This window comes from Fusarium oxysporum, chromosome III (assembly GCF_013085055.1).
Source record: "Fusarium oxysporum Fo47 chromosome III, complete sequence".
Classification (NCBI taxonomy): domain Eukaryota; kingdom Fungi; phylum Ascomycota; class Sordariomycetes; order Hypocreales; family Nectriaceae; genus Fusarium; species Fusarium oxysporum.
Genome location: NC_072842.1, coordinates 5077577 through 5099842, shown reverse-complemented (window position 1 = coordinate 5099842; position 22266 = coordinate 5077577). Strand labels below are relative to the sequence as shown.

The 22266-nt window shown below is 47.6% G+C and overlaps 10 protein-coding genes across 10 annotated transcripts; 5 read left to right on the top strand and 5 right to left on the bottom strand.

The window, feature by feature from the left end:
- The first annotated feature begins 769 nt into the window (after nt 1-769).
- On the top strand, nt 770-3199 carry FOBCDRAFT_158055 (heterokaryon incompatibility protein-domain-containing protein). Its single transcript, XM_059608385.1, has 4 exons — nt 770-1411; nt 1484-1901; nt 1962-2632; nt 2687-3199. Exons 1-4 carry the CDS (start codon nt 889-891, stop codon nt 3169-3171), a joined length of 2097 nt encoding a protein of 698 aa, XP_059467030.1. The 5' UTR covers nt 770-888; the 3' UTR covers nt 3172-3199.
- Nucleotides 3200-4048: 849 nt separating this feature from the next.
- Nucleotides 4049-4981, top strand: FOBCDRAFT_158053 (YjgF/Yer057p/UK114 family). The gene is made up of 3 exons (XM_054704051.2): nt 4049-4456; nt 4527-4679; nt 4737-4981. The coding sequence occupies exons 1-3, from the start codon at nt 4301-4303 to the stop codon at nt 4836-4838; spliced, it is 411 nt and encodes a 136-aa protein (XP_054560026.1). The 5' UTR covers nt 4049-4300; the 3' UTR covers nt 4839-4981.
- A 712-nt stretch (nt 4982-5693) lies between these two features.
- Nucleotides 5694-6536, top strand: FOBCDRAFT_199482 (uncharacterized protein; the record flags this gene model as incomplete). The annotated part of the gene is made up of 1 exon (XM_059608950.1): nt 5694-6536. The coding sequence occupies one exon, from the start codon at nt 5694-5696 to the stop codon at nt 6534-6536; it is 843 nt and encodes a 280-aa protein (XP_059467029.1).
- Nucleotides 6537-7091: 555 nt separating this feature from the next.
- On the bottom strand, nt 7092-8676 carry FOBCDRAFT_238465 (uncharacterized protein; the record flags this gene model as incomplete). The annotated part of the gene is made up of 4 exons (XM_059610216.1): nt 7092-7280; nt 7319-8012; nt 8250-8367; nt 8415-8676. The coding sequence occupies 4 exons, from the start codon at nt 8674-8676 to the stop codon at nt 7092-7094; spliced, it is 1263 nt and encodes a 420-aa protein (XP_059464587.1).
- A 1486-nt stretch (nt 8677-10162) lies between these two features.
- FOBCDRAFT_271892 (pyridoxal phosphate-dependent transferase) lies at nt 10163-11593 on the bottom strand (the record flags this gene model as incomplete). The annotated part of the gene is made up of 5 exons (XM_054704049.2): nt 10163-10856; nt 10915-11326; nt 11388-11412; nt 11478-11491; nt 11557-11593. The coding sequence occupies 5 exons, from the start codon at nt 11591-11593 to the stop codon at nt 10163-10165; spliced, it is 1182 nt and encodes a 393-aa protein (XP_054560024.2).
- Nucleotides 11594-12916: 1323 nt separating this feature from the next.
- FOBCDRAFT_271891 (uncharacterized protein) lies at nt 12917-13960 on the top strand (the record flags this gene model as incomplete). The annotated part of the gene is made up of 4 exons (XM_054704048.1): nt 12917-13543; nt 13603-13703; nt 13764-13853; nt 13918-13960. The coding sequence occupies 4 exons, from the start codon at nt 12917-12919 to the stop codon at nt 13958-13960; spliced, it is 861 nt and encodes a 286-aa protein (XP_054560023.1).
- Nucleotides 13961-14476: 516 nt separating this feature from the next.
- FOBCDRAFT_179683 (Endoribonuclease L-PSP/chorismate mutase-like protein) lies at nt 14477-15192 on the bottom strand (the record flags this gene model as incomplete). Its single annotated transcript, XM_059608558.1, has 3 exons — nt 14477-14729; nt 14805-14957; nt 15043-15192. 3 exons carry the CDS (start codon nt 15190-15192, stop codon nt 14652-14654), a joined length of 381 nt encoding a protein of 126 aa, XP_059464586.1. The 3' UTR covers nt 14477-14651.
- Nucleotides 15193-15986: 794 nt separating this feature from the next.
- On the bottom strand, nt 15987-17286 carry FOBCDRAFT_128993 (cystathionine beta-lyase; the record flags this gene model as incomplete). Its single annotated transcript, XM_054704046.1, has 2 exons — nt 15987-17021; nt 17071-17286. 2 exons carry the CDS (start codon nt 17284-17286, stop codon nt 15987-15989), a joined length of 1251 nt encoding a protein of 416 aa, XP_054560021.1.
- Nucleotides 17287-18503: 1217 nt separating this feature from the next.
- FOBCDRAFT_238460 (Aldehyde/histidinol dehydrogenase) lies at nt 18504-20117 on the bottom strand (the record flags this gene model as incomplete). Its single annotated transcript, XM_059610215.1, has 5 exons — nt 18504-18661; nt 18726-18901; nt 18931-19561; nt 19691-19975; nt 20048-20117. 5 exons carry the CDS (start codon nt 20115-20117, stop codon nt 18504-18506), a joined length of 1320 nt encoding a protein of 439 aa, XP_059467028.1.
- A 610-nt stretch (nt 20118-20727) lies between these two features.
- On the top strand, nt 20728-21894 carry FOBCDRAFT_238459 (homoserine dehydrogenase-domain-containing protein; the record flags this gene model as incomplete). The annotated part of the gene is made up of 3 exons (XM_054704043.2): nt 20728-20742; nt 20857-21130; nt 21194-21894. The coding sequence occupies 3 exons, from the start codon at nt 20728-20730 to the stop codon at nt 21892-21894; spliced, it is 990 nt and encodes a 329-aa protein (XP_054560018.2).
- Nucleotides 21895-22266: the final 372 nt, after the last annotated feature.

Below are 22266 nucleotides of genomic sequence, written 5' to 3'. Positions count from 1 at the left end.
CATTGCGACAGTGTGGGTACCCTTCAGATATTCATACAAGTAAACGCGGAATTCCTAGGTCAACCGGCACCATTGCCAAGATTTGGTTGTATTGCTTCTATAGAGTGCAGCTACCAGCTCCAAGATTGCAGATTGCTTATTCCATGAGTAGTCGCACATTATCGTCTATCATCGGATACCAGCATCCGTATCAGCTTCAACAGTGATACGTCCCTTTTTCATGCTGAAAAGCTAGATGGTCTTCCATACAAGACCTAAGGAACAAGCTAGCAGACACCTAGGAGCAATTAGTAGATACCCTGAGATCGTTAAGTTTTCACAGCAAACCTTTTATTAAAGGCACAGACTGGTAGGTCGACACCTATATAGCATATCTCAATGCTAGTATAGACCTCAGTAAGCTGATATTCACTGCATCGCATCTTTCAGGAGGGTTACCCTACATAATTATTCGAGTTCCAGATTCAAGTGAAACTGGATTCTTATGGGTTCTGAGTGGACTATTACCCCTGTTTTCCTCTTTAACTTGAAAGAGGGTGTGTAGTGAAACTGCGGCGGCTCCACTTTCGGTGACGGAGGGGGCGCTTAACCGTTTGATTGGTGCTCAACTTCTAACCCTGTATGATTCTCGTAGAGTTTGATGCAATGTGTCGTAGGGTAGACATGATCTTCAAGGCCTCAGGAAACAACTGCATTAGTAATCTAGCGGTATACTTTAACTCTGCAGAATGGAATACCCCGCACAAGAGACAATTTAAGACAGTCAATCAACACATTTGCTGCTGCTCATCACATTCACTTTATACCTTTAAGCACGCTAAGTGCGACACTGTGTCCTGATCATTGTCTATCCAACACTGGGGGCTGCCTCAGAATATTACATTGATAATGCTATGTAGTGCGTGTGCGGAGCATTTTGCTTTCGCTCGCCCCGACATTGTTGAAAGCTGCAAGAAGACGAAGGAAAATGCAATCGACTACGCCACCAAACACGGCTTCGATAAATCTTATCTCACTATCATGCGCCGTGATCTGGCAAGATACGAGCAACAGCTAGACGTCCAGACTCAACATACTTTTCCGCGACCATGGGCCACGGAGCGCAGTTTTGGCGATCTCTTTCCCGTCTGTGATTCTGTACCAGTTTGGCAGCAATCTCAGCACCAACGCAGTTGGAAGCACTTGCAGTTGTCAGCCTCCCAGGCAGAGTGTCAGCTGTGCATGACCCTTGTAGCCATGATACAGTATGGCACAAAAGGAGTTGAAATGGAGAGTACACAGCAAATCACAAGCGACTGGCTTCTAGAACAGGGCAGCTGCCGTCCATTCTGGCTCCGATTTCTTATTCAGAAAGATGATGCCCCGACTATTCTCTTGCACTTTCATGTTAGTGTGGACAGTGACAGCACAGGTAAGCCCGCTGTAACGCTCTGTCTTATGGGTTTCCGCCCAGACGTCATCCTCGACTCACGTCCCGCCATAGACAATATCCTCAGACCTACTAGAATGCCATCCGGATTGTCGACCGAGGACCAAACTTGCACCGAGTTTCTTTCTCAGACACTATCAAATTGTCTTTCGAATCATGCATCGTGCGCCCATAGCCAACTCGATGCCTGGGTACCAAAAAGATTACTTGACGTTCGCCTAAATCCTCCTTACCCTGACTCCATCGTGCTTGTCGAAAGCAATGATTTCCAGAAATCGGTTGGAGAGCACGAAGTACGGTATTTTACCCTTAGTCACGTGTGGGGAAGTTGTAGGCCGGCGATGCTCACTCAAGCCAACTATGCGGATATGAAGAAAGGCTTAAGATTCGACGAGTTACCTCGATGTTTCCGGGACGCTATAAAGACGACCCGGAGCCTAGGTGCTCGATACCTCTGGATTGATGCATTATGGTAATCTGGCACTCTCCTCAAATGAAGATCGTCCCAAAGTACTTAACTCATTCTCGGTAGTATTATCCAAGACTCATCCAAGGATTGGGCTGAACAAGCGGCTTGCATGGACAAAATCTACCGAGGCGGTGTCTGTAATCTTGCCGCCTGTGACATTTCAGACTCCCACGACAGCCTCTTCTCACTCAGACAGCCTCAAGCTGGTGGTTCAATCGTCCACCGGCAGACCTATACAGATTCCTCAGTAGTATTCACAGTTCTGCCGGACTGGCCCCGCCTGACGTGGGAGGTCTCTAACTTGTACCGGCGGGCTTGGGTAATGCAAGAACGGTGGCTCAGTTCCCGGATCATACACTTTTCCCAGTTTCCCATCTGGGAATGTAAGACTGCTCTTGTTACCGAAGGGTTTCCCCCGAACAACAGCATTCGAAGCTCGGATAACTTCCCCCACTTCCCCGAAACACAGAGAGGGTGGATGTTTAATCGTGAGAACAAGATCGGTATCATAGAGCGGTGGTGGAAGTTGGTTGACCGCTATTCGAAATGCTCTCTGACTTACAAAAGCGATAAACTGGTTGCCATAAGTGGTATGGCTAGAGTCTTTTCAACTCTTGTCAACGAACCTTACTATGGTGGGATCTGGGGAGGAAAACACCTCATCCTGAGCCTACTCTGGACCCGGATGTCAGTCAACACATCATCGGTTACGCTAACACCTTCACCGTATCGAGGTGCGCCACATTACAAGTGCTGTTATTGTACCACTTCTGCTAACGTTATATTAGCACCATCCTGGTCGTGGGCATCACAGGATGGGCACATACACACGTATGAGTACCGCTCTATATTGCATATCCTGGCTGAATTCGTCTCTACTGATGTTGTGCCTAAGAGCGAGGATGTGTTTGGTCAACTCATTGGCGGAGAATTAGTTTTAAGGGGGTTTCTCTTCGAAATATCTAACCCAAATGAGCGCCGGAACTCTTTAGAGGGCTGGCTTGACTATCGAGGGAGAGCGAACCTCAGTATCTCACTTTATTTCCTGCCGTTAGCAGAGTTGAAACTCCTGACTCAACCGCAGCCTAGGACTTTTGCTGGACTTTTTGTCCAAATAACAGAGAATGTGCCTGGCAAGTGGAAGTTCCAAAGAATTGGTTGTAGACAGTTCAACAGAGGATTTGGTCCTCAATTTCTGGATGCAGATCAGTGGGACAGGCTGGAGAATCTTCACTCCCCTGGGGAACAAGGGGAGCTAATAATCCTTATATGATGTCTTGAAACTTAAATGTATCTTATCCCAATGAATAGTTACTAATAGTCTAATAGTAAGCGAAAAAAATAAAAGTCATTATAGTAGATTCTCAGTTAGATAAATAACTTTAGTAGTTAATAATAATAAACACTTTAATAGAGCTCTCTTATATACTTTATATTATATAAAGTAGATTTCTTATAATTAATAGAGGTAAAGTTCTTTTTTATTACTATTAATGAAAATTTCTTAAATATATTACTTAATAAATATAAATAACGTAGTTAATAAGCACAGCACACTGTATAGCTAAAAATAGCCTACCCTATAGCATCCAACTGTTTTGAATAAAATAGCTAAAAATCAAAAAAAAAAAAATTTTATAAGTAAATAATTATAAGTTATATAAAAATACTTTTTCTAGATTTTTAGCTATTTTATTTTATATAGTAAAGCTTATTTATATAGTGTGAATAAGCTTTTCTATATACTAACTATAAGTAAATTAGCTAGAATTATTTTATTAATACTATAGCCTTTTTATATAATTAGATAAATAACTTTTAAGTTTTAGCTAATTTAAGCTTAGTTTTGATTTTATATTAGCTTTTAAACCAGGAGCAGGGGATGTAAAATAAGAGGTGCACGGGCCATCAAAACTGGTAATGGATGTCATTACCAGTGGTAATTGGTACAGCAGGCGGTGTTGCAGAGTGGGCGGTGTTATGAGGTGGCTGTTGCCTAAAGAAGCTAGCATACCGAAGGCGTCGTGTCGCAGACCAGGCATGACAACGAGCCTCAGGAAACAACGGTACTTAGTAATCCAGCTGCGTGCTTCAAGTAAATGCTGTGGGCTAGAGTACCCCGCACTTTAGACAATCAATCAACCCTCTACTGCTGCTCATCATATTCTCTTTAACCCTTTAAGCACGCTCAGTGTGACACGTAGCTACTGTTACGTCAGATCACTAGCATCACTTGTTACGTGCACAAGGGGATGAAGAATGCGAGTAGCATTGCTGCAGCACATACATGAAGATATAAAGGGCTGAGCTGGCCAAAGAGACTTGTAAAATGGACGAACACACCAAGAAAACTGTATTCTTTGCACGGAATTGCACACCCAAAAACTTCTTCCATCGTAAACATGGCCGGATTTGAAGTGGTTAAAGCAAACACTTGTGCCCTCCCGCAGTACTCCCAGGCCGTCAAGTACGGCGATACCGTGTATTGCTCTGGTGATATCGGATCGGTCCCAGGTACTGAGTGGGAGCTGGCTCAAGGAACAGCCAAAGACAGAGCAGTAAGTTATCACGACAATATCTTTCATTCTGTATAAACTCCGATTTGGCACCGTCTAACTCGCAACCCAGAGGCAAGCTCTCTCAAACCTGTCAGAAATCCTGAAGGCTGCTGAAAGCAAACTTGAAAACGTCTATAAGATCACCATCTACATTACTACAATGAAGAACTTTGCGCTTGTCAACGAGGCATACGATGAGTTTTTTACCTGGGAGCGGAAGCCGGTACGTTGTTTGCATGGCAACATGCTCGATGAAAAGAAGCACTAACTCTTTTTGCAGGCCAGATGCTGCATCGCCGTGTTTGAACTGCCGCTCGGGACCGATGTCGAGATTGAGTGCAGCGCCTACATTGACGGGGCAGGAGACCGTGGAAAGCTTTGAGGGATATCCTTGGTCCTGCTATAGCGTACAAATGAAAACTTCATCATACCACTGCCGAGTGACTGATGTTTTATCTGGCATGACGGCTTGCATTAGGGACTAAGCTTTATTGGTACTAGGGGTGCAGCTTATGTAGTCTGGACTGTTTTGGAGCCTGACCATGGCCGTAGCTGGGTGCCAGGTCCCACAGATAGCATGGGCGACCTCGTTAAAAGAATAACAGAGACTTACACGGTCGGCTTGGCCATGGGCAAGGACTTATAAACGGCGCACCGCTTCCTGCACTTTCTCTTACATTGCCGCATCTTTAAAACAATACGCGAGAGCAAAATATTACCTAATGATTGAAAATGAGTTGTTCTGACCGAGGGGTGGATATGGATAAGAAGTGCGAATCCAACTGGCCCTTTGATCCAACCAAGCTAACAACCAACGCGGTAGGAGAGTTCGCAACCGCCTAGCGCAGCAAGCGTTTCGCCGCCGCCGAGCCCAATACATTAAAGAGCTGCAGTGTCGATTACAACAAGTTGACAAATCCGAAAGTGCAATTATTCGTGATTTACGCAACGAGAACCGCACACTCCACAATCAGTTGGCTGAAACCCAGGCCATTACCAAGCGCCGCCCGACAGCTGCATAAGACTCACCATTTCTGCAGCGTCATTGTTTGTGGCTGCCAACCAATTCCACGATGCCGTCATGCTGCAAAAGGCTAGGCGCACGTACGGAGCTGCACTTCAGGCTATTAATGGCTCAATAGCTCACCCCAAGAGATGCTTGGAAGACGAGACGCTTGCGTGTGTTTTATTGCTGCACGTCTTGGATCATCTAACCGGGCATAGCAGCTTCCCAAACATGTCACATTTAAATGCATGTGCGCAGCTGGTAAAAATGCGGGAGGCGAAGGGGTTCCGGACGGACCGCACGCATGACTTGGCGCATTCTGTTGTCATTCAAATACAGCCGTGGCTCATGCAGGGGCTTCCTGTCGATGGCGGCACTCTTGGGGATGAGGCTATTCACAAGTGGCTATGGATGCTGACTTCCCAGACACCAGCAGCCAAGATGGCAGCTTTGAGTCTTGAAGTCGGAAAACTACGGAATCGCGCTACTCGACTTCTTACACATGGCACGCATGGCATGTCGAGCCTAATCCATTCTTTAAACCACCTAATTGAGGATATCGTTAGCCTAGAGGCGAGGATTGCGGATTGGCAATCGTGTTGCGAGCCAAGGTGGGTTCAAAAGAAGATGACGTTGCGTACACCAAACGGTGAAGAGATGCAGGCAAGCTACTACTCCGATATTCAAGTCTCCAAGGTTTGGAACTACTGGCGAGTTTCACGCATTACACTACACAACATCATGATCAGCCTTGTTGACTACGGACAATCACATCAGATGTCCACGCCGTGTCGAAACTTGGACATTTTGAAAGCCAACTCGGCGCAGATCATCAACAGCATGATTTCGGAGATAGTAGCGAGCGTTCCATTTCACCTTCAGCAAATTGATACAAGAGGCCGACCAAGCACGCAGCAAAGTCAACGCGTTCTTGGAGGATGTGCTCTCATCTGGCCATTACAAATGCTGCTCAAGTGCAAATGGAGCTTGACGTGTCACAAGACTGTGGCAGTGGAGACGTTACATGTCATTGGTAACGTCTTTGGAGTCAGTCAAGCGCGATTGTTTTTATAGATTTGGCCAATAATATAAAGTAAATACCCTGCAAGCGATGTACAGATAGGATGCATTCATTGTGCAATGCTTACACCGAAACTGCATGGGCGATACTGCTAATGCCAAAGGCCACCATGTTCGCCAGCCACATTAAAGGTCGAATTGACAACTAAAACACGGATAACATCTTCAATCAGATTTTCCTTTTTCTTCTACGAAACCTAGTATGAGGATTGACCTAGGCTACACAGATCCCTTGGGGAAAAAAGCATACCTGTTCCCCAGGTAGTTGACAAGGCAAAGGACACACATATGCTCGGCGCCCGTGATACAGAATCAACAGCCCACATGCCGAGTGTCTGGCCCGCCCTGGTCCGCCTATTACAAGTGCAAAGCTAGTAATTCGTCCAAAATGGTTTTATGATTTGGCTCCCGGGATGCTGCCGATCAGCTGCAAATGGCTAACACCAGTCCGAAAACCTACTTCCACGTTGCCGGGAGATTTGGCTGAGAGTGACATTAAGCATGTTGACTTCATGTGCTCTGTTATTCTCAACTACAATGAGACGTTATCTACTTTACCCCCCGATTCGTGCTTACGGCGGATTCAAGCTCCGATAGGTTGTAGTCTGACATGTTCGTCACAAACCTCCTTTGCATGTCCAAGACACGCTCCATCACCTCAGCCCACCGTATTTCGCGATCTGATTCGATGAAATCTTGTCCGTTGCGCTTCCAATCCGTTGCGTTTACGGGAAGGAGCTTTCCGTCTCGCTTCCTAACCTTCCCATCCCAAAAACTGTGTCAACGTCTCGAATGTTTGAATGAAGAACGATGGCCAAGACGGGGTCGCGATGGGCGGCACGGTACATGCCCGGTGTAAGGACATCGAAGATGACCAAATCTCCCTTTTTGCCTACACTGATACTGCCAATATCCTGAGACATGCGTAGAGCACGCGCACCTTGAATCTTGCCCATGTTGAAGACCTCCAGTGTCTTCCGACTCAGGCCCGACGGATGCCTGCCTAGCCTTATGTGTTGTTCGCTGTCTCGGCCCCTAGCCATTTGCAGAACCAACCGCATCTCACTTAACAGGCTGCTAGTGGTGGCAGAATGGCAGTCGACGCCGAGCGAACAAATCTGGTTAATACCAGGCAGCTCTTTGCGAAATGGAACGGTAGGGCCAACTTGCATAGCTTCTTCCGTGTTCGGAGTTGCAGAGATGAGGCAGCTTGCCTCTTGTATTAATTTAATATCCTCGGCGGTTGCGCCACCGGCATGTGAGAAGACCATATCATCAAGCAGGAGGCCGTAATCCTCGAACTTCGCGACCAGGCTGTTGCCGTCGCCATCAAGAAGGTGTCTGATGAAGTGAGACGTAATGACCTTGGACCCTAGCGACCGGACTTTGCGAAAAACTGTCTCTATATCCTCTTTGGGGAGGAAATAGAAGTCCCAGCCAAAGCCTAACTGCACGCGGGTCTGGGGGTCACTAAGCGACTTTGACGATGCGAGCTGCTCGAATGTGTCAATAACCCAGTCTGGCAAAGTCTCAACCGAGAACTTTGATCTCAGGTTTGCCCGCCGTAACAATGGAAACTGGGGTGTACGCGAAGATGGATCGAATGCCGGACGAAAGAGAGCCAGCGATGGCTGACCCGCCTAGTAAATGAATTGTTAGCATAGTTAAATGCTACACGTGGGTGACAACCAACTGTGTTCTTTGGACTAATTCATGTGAGCATGGTCTAAGTTTGCCGTGGTTCCGGCGTCAATGGCTTCCAAGCTTCCTGATAAATTGGCCCAAAACATGTCTTCTGGTGTAAACTCGCGGCCGGCGGCATGGGCTGAGTCACGATCAGCGGCAGATTCAGCATTGGGGTTTTCATCCTACTTATTGCCGAGTAAGGGAGAAGATCCATGTCGCCGAAGAGGCCTTTAAAAGGCGACTGCCACCCATGATGATGGGTATCGACAAATCCGGGAGAAACAATCTTGTTCGTGCAGTCTATAACCTCGCATGACGGAGGTGGTGAGATTGTAGCCTCGATTTTGGAGATGCGGTCTCCTTCAAGCAGGACGTCTGCTCGGGTAGGCACGACATTATCCTCATCATTATGAATAAGGACGGTGCCCGACTTCAGAAGCAAAGTCATGGTACTTGTGCCGGGGTTTCGAGAGGACGGGAACAGACTCGTTCCCGTGTGAAGCCGGTGATGTAGGGGTATGCCTTTTCGGAACGGAACGAGGAAGGGGCAATGTCTCAATCTGCATGCAGAGCGCACAATAACGAGTTTCTGCATAGATATGTATTCGACACCGTTACCCTGGAGGATGAATTTCAGTCGATCGTCTACCGGAGTTGTAAGAAAGACGGATTATGGTGCTTCTGGCAAACATTTAACTAGTCTGCGGCTCATGGCCGAAAACGGAGATTATGGCTCTGGCTCGTTAAAAAGTGACACATTTGCTCCAAGATATTATGCCTAAAACTTTGAGAAGACTGGTTGAAGCAAGCCTCCTGTTATGTCATGGTTAATTACATAACTCTCCCCAACGAAGAGCGACACGCCCCACAATGGCAAACACCCTTCGGCATTCAAGCAGGCCTGTCACACAGAATCAAGCGAGGCGAAACCAAGAGTAAATACGGTACCCTAGCGCACCTGGCCCTATGAGCTTAGTGCGGATTGTTATCGCACACAGACGCTTAACTTCCACGTCCCCGTGAAAGCGCTCTGCAGTTGCCAAATTGCGACAAGATCGCACTCTAAGGTGTCGGCGCAGGGAAAAGCCCCGTCTGAAGCCTCAAATCATGTCCACCCAAACACTCTCAGCATCTATTTCTGGGCCCTTGACTGCTATTCAAGTTGATCCAACTGATCCAGGTTACGTTCGAGAGCTAACTCGCCAACACATCCCTTGTGGGGTACGGTATTGTGGCCACCTATATTCTGTTCCAAACCATAAGACGAATGCTGAGTGCTACAGAAGGATGCTGAGAAGTCAAAGCGGGTATACGGTCCGATATCGTATGACCCTCGTGACAAGGACCAATGCAACGTCAATTCCCTGCTGTAGCACAATAGCAGATCGTACTCTTTTGGTGCGAACTGATCTTCTGAGAAGTCCGTAGTTGGTGGGCGCAGGTCTAGATACCGTTTGAACCAGCTTCAGCATACCCAACTACCCCACCCTTAGTCACAAACCGATGACTGGAAGGCCAGTGCATGTGGCTGCTTACGTGGGCATCACCGATGGCGTGACACGTCGCTCGTCAGCTCATATTTAACTGGCTAGCTCGGTATGGTGAGCATAACGCGACGCCTTTCTGCTGAAGTGACCCTGCAGAGTTCGCTCAGTACCCGCCCCTGTGCATTCAACACTGCAAATCCTTAGACTCTCAACTACTTCCATTTCTCCAGGCCCAAGAAAAGAGGAGGAGACAAAATACATTCAATCTGCCAATGCCTTTGGAATACAGACAAAGACAGGAACATTACAAACAACAACAGGTGACGAAATATTCCCCGGCACTGCTAACAAGGTACCAGTCGACGATCTCGGGTAAAGGAAACTGGTGCAGGTATGATAGGAACCATCTTCTTATTGGACGACTATGCTCTCAGCCTTGGGTGGACACTAGAAGTGTGTCTGCTTATGAATGAACTTCTCCAGCTTCTCCAATGCAGCGTCCAATAGCCTTGGATGGCCGAGTGGGAGTCTAATGTACCCTTTCAAATCATTTACTCCTGCTTCACCGAAACAATGTCCTCCAGGCAGAACGACGATACCTTCTTGCTCTGCTAACTGTTTGCTGAACGCGACGTCATCTGACGCTGATCCGTCCTCATTCAAAATTTGAACGAACGCCGTCGCAGCCCCATCTGGCTTAGCCCATCGGCATCGCCGGGCATTGCGCTTCATGAACTCGTCGAGTATGACTATACTTTCGGCGCAGGTCGTCATGTTTCGTTCCATTAACCGGGGTAGTACCTCCTCGCTCAACGCAAATGCGGCAACACTATCATCGAGTTGCGACACGCTGGTAGTCGTATAGTCTCGGAGTGTTGTAATCCGTTGCATGATTTCTGCATCTTGCGATACTACCCAGCCTACCCTAAGTCCAGGTAAGCTGTGGGCTTTAGAGACAGAGCCCGTTGAGATGGTATGGTTATAACCCAAAGAGACTAGAGGCGGCGGGCGGTTGCTCGTGTGAAATAGAGGGTTGTAAACCTCATCAGAGAAGACCACAATGCCACGCTCTCGGGCCAGGGCCAAGATCTCCACCAGTATATCCTTAGAAATGACAGCCCCGGTAGGATTATTTGGGTTGCTATTATCTTGTCAGTTTCCACCCTGGTGTTACCATACGGATATAGGGGAGAGCTCACTTAATAATAATAGCCTTAGTATTAGGCTTAATCATACTAGCAAGCTCTTCCACATTAGAGGACCAATTCTTATCCTCATTCAGAGCCCACAGGCTAACATCAACTCCATTATACCTTGGCAAAAGATATAGCTGCCCATACGTGGGGTACTGACAGACTATATGGTCGCTAGGGCCACAGATTGCAGCCAAAACGAGATAGTTTGCCATAACGGAACCCGGTGTGATAACGACATTAGCAGCTGTTAATGGGGTTTCGGGTGAAGAGTGAATCTTAGCAATTCGCTCTCGAAGCCGCAAAGAACCTAGCAGCGTGCCATAGGTAAGCTTCAGGTTTGGATCTAGGGTTGCATGGCTAGCATCCGGAGCCAGTTGCTGCAGCTCGTTCAGAGAGAGGGCTGACACGAATGAGTCTGAAAGTCCACATACGCGTCAGTATCACACAGGTACTGTATTCTCCTCTCACAATCTTACCATAGAGGCAAATTTTCGCTCCTGGCTATACAACGATACACATTAGTCTCAGATACACGGAGGGTGATCTTGTCCGAAGGGCTGACGAACCCCATACTCCTCCACTAAAAACCGGAAGGAAAATTCGTTAGCTGTTAGTAAAAGAACACTTCGAGCTAGGTTTACTGACTCCACTGGTCGATCTTAAACGGCTCGGCTCTCTGCATGATGATTTCAACCTGGATTGGGCGGTGAAGTGCTTAAGATTCTTAGACAGACGATCTTGTCATGCTTGGAGACCATTGGGGGCGGGAAGGTAAATATACCTTTAGTGTGGGAGAGTGTGACTAATATACTGCTTTATCAAACGCATCCTTTATACGGTATTATTTTTACGCTTGCTATCGCCGACTGTAACGTGGATCAGGTCTGGTCGTTCATTCCGTTGAATGTGCGCGCGCGAGAAGCAGCCTAGGGTGCAGTCTTGAGTCAGGGCCGCTTCCGCCCTGTCCCTTCTATGAGGTATTTAGTAATAGAGCTAATCGCTGAAGATTTGGCTTTGCGCCTTCTACCACTAGGCTTTAGCGCTGAGATTTCTGTTTTGTAACGAAAGTCTTGGTCATTCTGCACGACTAATCGGTTGCACCATAATCAGTGGGACCAGGGGTCGCATGTGCTCCGCCGTTGTCACCGCTGAGTGTCTGAACTCCCGGGTTTTGCGCCCTTCTGATTACAACCCTATTTAGCAATACTGTAGGTATAGGGAAACGGGTTACTGTGGCTGCTGGGGCCTCGTCTAATTGGCTTAAATATGACGGCAAGCATGCTATCACCGCCCAGATTAACGTAGGTGTCTAAAGCAAGCTAGGGAGCCTTGAACATCTGAAGTCCACATTCCCAGACAGGCAAATTAATTTCCACAGCTCGTCTTTGCTTGCACCATGGTGTCGCTTTGCTTCATCGCAACAAAGTTGGTGTCCGAGCAAAGGCATTTCAAAAATATGAGACCATCCCACAAGAACGTATCTGGTGGCTTCGCACTACTAACTGCTTCCGGCAGTCGCGGATGTAGATGCCAGCACCGAGTTTCCGTACGCTTCACACCCTAATCTATGTGTTGAGCTAAGCTGGCCACCCCGCCACATGTTCTGGCTACATAATCCGCCTATGACACATCAGCACGGGGGGATGTCGGAGATAGAATCCAATACACCGGAGCCTCCATTTGCTAAAGCCGTTTGTTTCGCAAAGGAGAAATAATATAAATAACCCGGCGAAGCACGGATCTCGGCGCCCACCCACCGCTGAGACAGAGATGAGATCCAAGCTTGGATAGTCATCTGCCTCGCCTATTCTTACCACCACACCTCAACTTGCTTCCCCTACCCCACAAAGCCTTTAGACATTTTACTCGCTCGAAGTTTCCAGCAGGTGTGAAAAACTATCTTAGCGGCAAACTTGAAAAAAAAAAAAATGCCTGCTTTTTCGGTGAGTTCACTCATACCTGACGGGTTTGTCTAGGATTCATCACCTCACTGACATTGCATGAAATGAAGCGGCTCATTAGATTCCTCGCCAAAGATGGCGGTACTTATTATGGCGATGCCATTCTACCGCAAGGCGTCGCCGATATCTCCAGATCCAAAAGGGCCCGCATAATTACTGGAGATATTTTCGGGAAGCACCATGTCACAGACCAAGTAGTAGACATCCGACTTTTGCTGCCGCCTTTAGCCCCATCAGACGTTGGGACTGTTCGGTGCGTAGGGCTAAACTATGCCAACCACGCTAAAGAGGCGAACATGGAACAACCCCAATATCCCCTCCTCTTCTACAAACCCCCTACGGCCCTCTCGGGACCAGTTGATCCCATTACAGTGCCGCCCATGGCACAGGAAACCGCGGGTGTGGACTACGAATGCGAAATGGTCATAGTCATTGGAAAGAGGTGCAGAGATGTGCCGGAGTCTGAGGCTCTTGACTGTGTGTTCGGCTACGCCGTCGGGAACGATGTGACGCATCGAGACTGGCAGCTCCAAAGAGGAGAAGGTCAATGGTCCCTTGGGAAAGGATTTGACACATGGGCACCTTACGGACCGGGTGTAGTTACCAGTAACGTTATCAAGGACCCCCAAAATCTCAGGATCTGGACCAAGGTCAACGGAGAAACTCTTCAAGTTAGTGATATAAAATACACACGCCAGAATTGGCCAGGGTTGGCTAACTTCCCTACAAGGATTCCTCTACTGCAGAAATGATATTTGGAGTCAGGAAAGTCATCTCCTTGCTGAGCCGGGGTGTGACGCTCATGGCTGGAGACCTCATTTTCACAGGAACGTAAGTAGCCCCAGAAACACTTGAGAAACGAAATGCAGCTTTAGGCTTACCCAAAACCAGGCCCGCTGGCGTAGGAATGTGCCGCAATCCCCAAACTTGGCTTAAGGATGGCGACGTTGTTGAGGTTGGATTGGAGCAGATTGGCGCATGGTGAGTACTGCTCCTTCCACTGAGGTACTTATATTGAATACGCCGTGCTGATAACCCTCTTCAGTACGAACAGAGTTGAATTCGATAAGGAAGAAGCAAATTTGTGAGCGATGGCTGGAAGACACAGAATAGAGGCGAAAAGTGCCAAGGGCATATGGTCCATCGGATGTAGTGATATGACGGCTCGAAGGACGCGTTCACATAGCAACACCTTTCGCACGAGTCTTTCACTATTATGTTTCCCACTTTCGACTAGAAATGACCCAATGTGGAGTTGGATCCTATATCATATTCTACCTTGGCCGTGAAGTGCTGCTGGGCTTGTCCCATTTTCGTCCAGTTTAACCCACGAGATGTGGCATCGAACTTAAAATCAAATTAAATAAAACAAAATAAAATGTCATACTAGCTATAAAAAGACGATTAGGGAGGATTTTAAGATAGATCTTAATGTGTTATTTTTAGTAAGCTAATCTTGCCCTATTTATAAGAGTCTCGCCGTCAGCGCTGGAGTAGTAAAAAGATGTGTAGAATGAGCAGATGCCTTATATTAAGGCCACAGTGCGTTCCAATCTAGTTATAAGAGATATACTTAATTATCTAAAGTTTTATCTTAAATATCTGTTGAAAGTAGACTTTTGACGCGCCACTTTACCTAGGTGGCCTTGGCTAATCTATTTAGAAGAGACATTCACCGCCCCTAGGGCCTATTTATCCGGACGTCCCAGCCAAATCGGACTATAATATCCCTTCAAAAGAGCAGCTCCAGTGACACACCATACCGCCTGGAAGCTAACGCTAGTTCAGATGGGCGCTGCACTCAATCTCGACATCCGTCCCGAGGGGTAGCTCATGTACAGCCACACAACATCTTGCCTGCTTAAGCATCAACTTCCGCTTTGCCGATGCGCAGAGGCTGCACCGGAATGCAAATTCGAGGATAAAACTTACTGGCTTTTTGGCCCAAGTAAAGAACTCATCATACGCCTCATTTACCAGACCGAAGTTTTTCATCGTAGTTATGTAGATGGTAATCTTGAAAACATTCTCAAGTCGGCTCCCAGCGGTCTCGAGAACAGTAGAGAGATTCCGAAGGGCTTGCCTCTATTTTTCAGTCTTGGGTTAGAATATTTTCACAGATGGACCCATAAATGGCGAGTTTTATCAAGCAGCACAAGAGAATACTTACAGCTCTATCTTTTGCTGTTCCCTGAGCCAGCTCCCAGTCAGTTCCAGGAAGGGCACCAATATCACCAGAACAGTATACCACGCCGTTATATTTGACGGCCTGGGAGTATTGAGGCAGCGAGCAGGTGCTAGCTCGAATAACTTCAAACATTTGGGACATGGTGCCTATCAGTTCTCAGATTGTCTATGGTTTTCGAGATATAAGAATGGAGGTTAGGTGAGATACTTTATGGAGGTCGTTGGTTAGATAGATGGTTAAATACTTATAGATACAATAGGTAGGAGGGTTTAAAGTTGGAGTTAAGGCTAACTCCAGTAGTAATTCCGATAGACTCCTCGATGAAGGGCGTGATCCATAAGCGGTTACGTAAATTTGCGTTACTAAGTATGTAGAGTGTGTGCAAGCCTGATACAGACACAAGAAGGTGTACTGGGAAGAGTTTATTTAAACTGGGGAACATCACAGGGTTTCATAGTATTAAGTAAGTGGGTTATCACGTAAGTAAGCGGGGTTAGTCACTGTGTGCCTTCGTAGCCCAATAGTCAATTTGGGAGAGGAGTTCCCACTTCTAGGGTTAGGAACCAAACTGGGACATGCGTCTGTCCTAAAAATTGAATCCCTTCTATCCTCGTCCTCCAAAAGGATACTCGGTGTCGAATTTCCGGCACCGAGGCGAAGCAAGTGAAAGCCCGGGGAGCAAAATAAGGAACTCTTTTGGGCCCATGTCATAGGCAGCGATGGCATCGGCCACGACCAGCCCGCCTTTGCCCCAGATGAATCTGATCTGGGAATCCATACTCCCACTAACCTTGCCTTAGGAGCCCACGCAGCCCTATTAAGCCCCATCAAGGTAGTCACCTTGTTCCAGTACCAGTGTCACAAGATAGAAAATATGAGATATGTTTCTTAAGTTGAATTTGATTCCCATGTCCAAAAAGAATCATTCAAGGAAAATCCCGGAATAGCGACTCAAGTCCCTGCAGTATATCCGCCTTCATATCCTCGATATCCTCCACGCCGCAGCTAACCCTAAGCAACCGTTCGTCGCAGCCACTGTCGGTCATTGCTCGCCATTCCATCAAGCTCTCCACGCCGCCCAGGCTTGTTGCATGCTGAAATACATATAGTCTGCCTGGGAGCCGTCTCGCATGCTCTGGCCTATTCAGCCAGAGGCTAAATACAGGACCAAAGCCACTGGGCATCTGGCTTCTTAGCCATCCATCTTGCAAGTCCCCATGCTGAAGCGAAGCATGTTGCAGCCTATCGACTAACTTCTCGACCACACTGTTCGGCAGCTGTCGTTGTTCCTGAAGCCATGCAACGAGCTTTTCAGCCGCCTGGGACTGTCGAGTGACGCGCAGGTGCATGGTACGAAGGGATTGGGTGCCAAGCCACCCTTCGAAGCTGCCCATTACGTTTCCTATGACTCGGCGCTCCTCATTAAGTGTCTTCATCCAGCCCTGTTTAACGCGTTCAGGATGCACCACCAGGATGCCGCACAGCATGTCGGAGTGGCCCCCAATGTACTTTGTGCCGCTATGTATGACGATATCGGTGCCTAGATGCAGGGGGTTTTGCAGAGGAGGAGGAGCAAAGGTGGAGTCAACGGTCAGGTAGGCTCCGGCCTGGCGAGCCTTGCTGCTATAGTAGGCAAGATTGCGCGCCTCACCCGTAGGGTTAAGCGGCGTCTCAACATGTAGGATATCGCCGCGGCCTAGTTGGTCGAGATCGTCCAGTGTCAGCTTCTGAACACCCGACAGTTTGGCCACAACATCGATGACTCCATGTACGCCGTGATAACCGTCGCCAATGAAGATGCGCTTCGGATTTAGCAGGATCACCATCGCCAGGAAGGCGGAGAGACCGGTGGAATAGGAAATGACCTCTCCATCAAAGAGGTTACGCAATATAGCTTCGAAACGAGTCGAGTTAGGCGCCGAGTATCGCGAATAAACATGTGAGTCGTAGGGAGCGTTTGGCTGCAGCCGGACCAGTTATTTGCGCAAACAGGGTACCTAGAGCTCATACGTCTTCATTTTCCATTGGAACAAGTTTATCAGAATCTCGCGCATACCTGTAGTTGACAGCTACATGCATCCCAGGGGCGATAGCACGGTGAGGGCTAGCAAAGTCATCTGCATGGATGGCCTTTGTGGCCATTGCCATGTTCGGCAATGCCTTTCGTAGCGCCTGAGCTGTCAACACGAAGTTGGCAGGCTGATTGTTACTTTCGTCAGATGCCATATTGGTGATGAAGGGGACTAGAAACGGGGAGGATTTCGCAGAGAAACGAAGTACAAATAATCTAGTTGTATTGGAAGTCGCTAGACGTGATCGACAGTCAGATGACACTGTGATAGAAACAGCATCAGAATGAGGGATGGAAATTTATACCTAACCATGTCTGGTTACCAAAAAGGGGAAACAAGAAAACAAGAGAAGAATACGGAATCGTCATCGTCAATTCGATCAATTGAGTCAGGAATATATTACGTGTATCGGTTGACCGTTAGCTGAGTAGCGTTAGATGCGTTAGCCGATGCTTCTATCGAGCTCCACGTCGTGGGCGGTTACGTACAAGCTAGTGCTCACATACAAGTGGATTTAATGTCATCTTTTACAAGCCTGATTGGTGAACTCTTACGCCCTGTACTTGTCAACGCCCTGTACTTGTCAACGCCCTTTGACTTCAAGAGACGTCGAAGCTGATGGGAACAAAACGGCATTCCACGGCTAAGGGCGGTAATGACATCCGCCCGTGATAGCTTTTACCTCGATAGTAAGTTAATCTGTAGTCTTAAGATAAGCAAGCAGCTGTATAATGAAGAGCGAAATCGGCTTCATCTTCTAGTAGTCACTCTGAAAGACTGGGCACATGCATAGAGTGCTACTACTGTACGATATTGCCTTTAATGCATAGCTACCTGATAATACTTATTAGATATAATAATAAGACTTTTTCAAATAATGGAAGGCCAAATCTAGCTTACCGAATGTACTATCTTATACTGATGGCTTCTGCTCAGAAAATTCATGTGTTTTAGAGAGGAAGGCAATTTTGCTCCTTATAATAGATAAGACGTAATCATTTCTTCTCCGCTGGGAGCAATTGGCGAGCAATGGACCAATGGATAAAAACAATCGCAAGGAGGAAGACACAAAGTAGATAACTCAATTCATGCTGATCAATGCTAATGATGCTAACGCTCAGTTCTTGGCAGCTTGGCTCACCAGAGCCACAATCGCCCACTGTGGTGCAAAGCGCGATGAGTCTTCAATTACATACTGCGTATAGAAGCATTTTCGCGTCCCTTAGAATAGTCTACAGCTCTTCAGCTATCCGCGCAGCTAAGCTGCTGGAGACTACCATCTTGGTATTGCTTGACGTGACAACCCTTCTATTGCTCAGTTATACGTCCTGATACCATTGCCACTACTCCGTATAAACCCTCGAATGAGATTTATATAGTTTCCGCTTCATCACACTTGGTATCCTCCACAGTTAGGGTCCCCGTCTTCTGGACCAAATACTCCTCGATCGCAACATCCTTTCCAGCCTCTTTGCCATATCCCAACATTTTCATTCCTCCGAAAGGAGACTCAGCACACGATGCATTGCCTTTGTCCCAAAAGGTTAGCTGTGACTTTAAAATAGTGAGTGGAAGGTATAAAATCTTCTTTACCTGTGTTCATGCCGATCATGCCAGCTTCGAGGCCTTCTAAGAGTCTCCACGTTTGGCTAACGTCCCTAGTAAAGAAGTATGCCGCGAGGCCCATCGGCGTGTCGTTTGCCTTCTTAACAACTTCCTCTTCGGTCTCGAACTTATATAGGCCTAGCAGAGGTCCAAAGATTTCTTCTCTTCTCTTGATGACACCATATCTGCCGACATGTTGGAGATGATGGTTGGTTCGAAAAAGAAGCCTTTCCAGTGGTCTAGCTGTTTACCGCCGCAAAGAATTTGTTCTCCCTTGCTCACTGCGTCTGCGACATGCTGTTTTATCTTTTGCACGCCACGGCTTGTCGTCAAGGGACCCATGGTTGTTCCGCGTTCTGCCCCATGACCCACGCGGATCTTCTGAGTACTTTCCAGCATCATCTGGGCAAACTTGTCATCCACACCGCTCTGCATATAAACGCGGTTAGCATGAGTGCAGGCTTGGCCAGCTGTGCGCCACTTCAGGATCATAAGGGCAGCGACAGCCTGGTCTAAGTCGCCATCATCAAAGATAATCAAAGGACAGTTACCGCCTAACTCCATGGTGACCTTTTTCAGCCCATCGCTGCAATGCCTTGCTACAATGCTTCCAACCGTTGTGCTACCAGTGAAGGTCACCTTGCGCACTAGCGGATGCTTACAAAGCCTTTCGCTGACCAGTGGAGTGTTCGCGTTGTCTGTAGAGATGACGTTTAGAACGCCCGCTGGCAACCTTGCACGAAGGGCTAGATCTGCTAGAGCCATGACACTTAGCGGAGTCTCTGGAGAGGGCTTAATATTTATGCTACACCTGGCCGCTAAAGCTGCAGCGACCTTTCGAATGATCATTGCGACGGGGAAATTTCAGGGAACAAGAGTAACGCTCACGCCGATCAGCTGCTTGATAACAAAGGTTCGGCGGTTCTATATAGATGCCTGGGCAATAGAGCCACGAATGCGTTCAGCTTCTCCAGCAAACCACCAAGCGAAACCAAGGGCATAGTCGACTTCGTCAACAGCTTCGAGCATAGGGTTTCCAGTTTCGTAGACCACGATCTTGGCGATGTCTTCACGGGCGTTCGTGACAAGCTCATGCCACTTCAGAAGGATCTTTGCTCGCTCGCGCGGGTTGACACGCCGGTACTTTTCGAAAGCTGCATGAAATGTTTCGACGTATTGATCAACATCTGCGACTTCGTTTGCGGGACAAGACGCCCAGATTTGAGCGGACCCAGGATCTGCATAATAAAACATATTCATTTTAGCAATCGTAAACCTTCAGTGTCAGCTGTTGATAGAAGCCAGCCTGCCCTCAACATCAAGGCGGTTGCCGGATTGGGATTGCACCCATTCACCATTCAACAACGAGGCCTCGTGCATGATGGTCGGGTCGTTCAACTGTACGTGTTTGTCAGTCATCGATTCAGGAATGGCCAGGAAGACTTGGATAGAAACCTTGAAGGGTAGACTCGACATAATGATAGTGTGGATAGCAGAAAACTATTACCGATAAGCCTATGGTCTTGTTAAGCGCTGAAGTCCTCGAGGCAAATGCGGCCTTAAATACATGAGATCTAACCGGACATTCTATTTGGGCTCTAACCAGGCAAAGGCGTACTGGCTTGCTACTGGATATATTACAAAGAAAAGTCTGTGTCAGCTTGGGGTGGTCGTGCTGATGACAGAGCACATGGTGACTAAGCTAGCCTCTACATCCAGCCAGAAAACATGACCATTACTCAGACATGCCAATGTCAACACTTGGTCGCATGCTTACTCCTATCCCTTTAAACGCTCATCGTTGCTCACACTAAAATCTCGCACTTTCAATATATAAAACTACAAAAGGTAACCCTCTTCCCCTCCATAATCTCATTCAACAACCTACAACACTCAACAACGTGAAATAGTCCTCAGACCGACCAGCTTGCATTCATCCCTCTCGCCTAATTATAGCTTCCTCAAATGCCGGGCCTCGACAAGGAGATCTATGTTGCCATTATTGGTAAGCGAAAACTTGCTGATATTGCGTGTTCTGGAGCCCGTTCTCTTCTTTTCCCCAACGCCTCCAGGAGTTACTGATAGAGTCACGTACCTAGGTGCCGGCGGTGTTGGATAGAAATTTCTTGAACAGTTCGCATACCTGACCAAGCACCGTCCCTCTCTCCATCTTCGTCTCTGTTATGTCGCCATCATCGACAAGGGGCTCTGTCACCGAGACTACTCGCCCATCGAATTTGACACTGCCCTTGAGACCTTGGAGTCAACTGGTTTCGAGCCACCTCAAATCCCCCAGATCGTCGGGTACCTATCTGCTTCTCCAAGAAAAGTGATTGTTGCCGACAACACGAGGTCACAAGCCATTGCCTCAGCCTATCCGCTGTTCCTGAGGAGTGGAATCAGCATCGTGACTCCGAACAAGAAAGCGTTTTCGGAGAGCTATAAGCTTTGACAAGACATATTTTCTGCTGCTGATTCCGCGGGTTCGTTTGTCTACCATGAATCTTCAGTTGGAGCCGGAATGCCCATCATCTCGACGCTGCACGACTTAATTCAAACTGGCGATCGAGTTACCCGCATTGAAGGAGTATTTAGCGGCACACTGTCCTACCTGTTCAACTCCTTCGCACCTCTCAAAGGAGAGGGTGGAAAATGGTCAACCGAGATCAAAAAGGCCAAGGAACTTGGGTATACAGAGCCGGATCCTCGCGATGACTTGAATGGTATGGATGTGGCTCGGAAGCTCACGATCCTCGGCCGGTTAGCCGGCTTGCCTATTGAATCAACCACCTCATTCCCAGTACAGAGCCTAATACCTGCAGAATTACAAAATGTCGCCAGCAGTGCCGAGTTTCTCGACAGACATCCAGAGTTCGATAGCCGCATGGACGAAGAAAGAAGTGCAGCGAGCAAAGAGAATAAAGTAGTTCGCTTTGTGGGAAGTGTTGACCTGACTACTAAGCAGGTCAGCGTAGGCTTAAAATGGTTCGATCGATCGCATCCTATCGCTGGTTTGAAAGGAAGCGATAATGTTATCAGTTTTTATACAAAACATTACGGAGCTCTGCCTCTTACCATCCAAGGTGCAGGGGCTGGCGGAGACGTTGCTGCAATGGGTGTCACGGGCGATCTTCTGAAGATTGTATCTCAATTCTGAAGGCAAAATTTGGTGATGGGAGGGAAGTTCAGCAGCTACTCAGCGTGTCGGAATAATGATATACGCCGCAAACTCTTTGGCTCGTGCCGCACGGACTTGCTGGACCGTGAGAACACACAAAGAAGAATTAGACTCGGAGATCTGGATGACTCGTGTAGTCCAGAAGTATGAATCCTTGAACTAGAGGTTAGTCGCTTATAATCGCGCAGGTCAGCCTAAGAACGACGAACCGTACTCCTTACACCACGTAATAATTTGATTATGCAATGTCTCCGCATCAACTAACTAGAACGTCTATCTAGGGGCTGATTTTATTTAGTTATGTTTATTTATTTAAGTTACTCTAGTTTTGCTTCTCTTAATCTCCTTATA

Bases quoted from the DNA above. Each gene is read 5' to 3' on its own strand.
- FOBCDRAFT_158055 (XM_059608385.1), top strand. From the start codon at position 889: ATGCTATGTAGTGCGTGTGCGGAGCATTTTGCTTTCGCTCGCCCCGAC. The intron at 1,412-1,483 runs GTAAGCCCGCTG...GTCCCGCCATAG, and splicing joins TGTGGACAGTGACAGCACAG to ACAATATCCTCAGACCTACT. The intron at 1,902-1,961 runs GTAATCTGGCAC...CATTCTCGGTAG, and splicing joins CTCTGGATTGATGCATTATG to TATTATCCAAGACTCATCCA.
- FOBCDRAFT_158053 (XM_054704051.2), top strand. From the start codon at position 4,301: ATGGCCGGATTTGAAGTGGTTAAAGCAAACACTTGTGCCCTCCCGCAG. The intron at 4,457-4,526 runs GTAAGTTATCAC...CTCGCAACCCAG, and splicing joins GAACAGCCAAAGACAGAGCA to AGGCAAGCTCTCTCAAACCT. The intron at 4,680-4,736 runs GTACGTTGTTTG...CTCTTTTTGCAG, and splicing joins TTACCTGGGAGCGGAAGCCG to GCCAGATGCTGCATCGCCGT.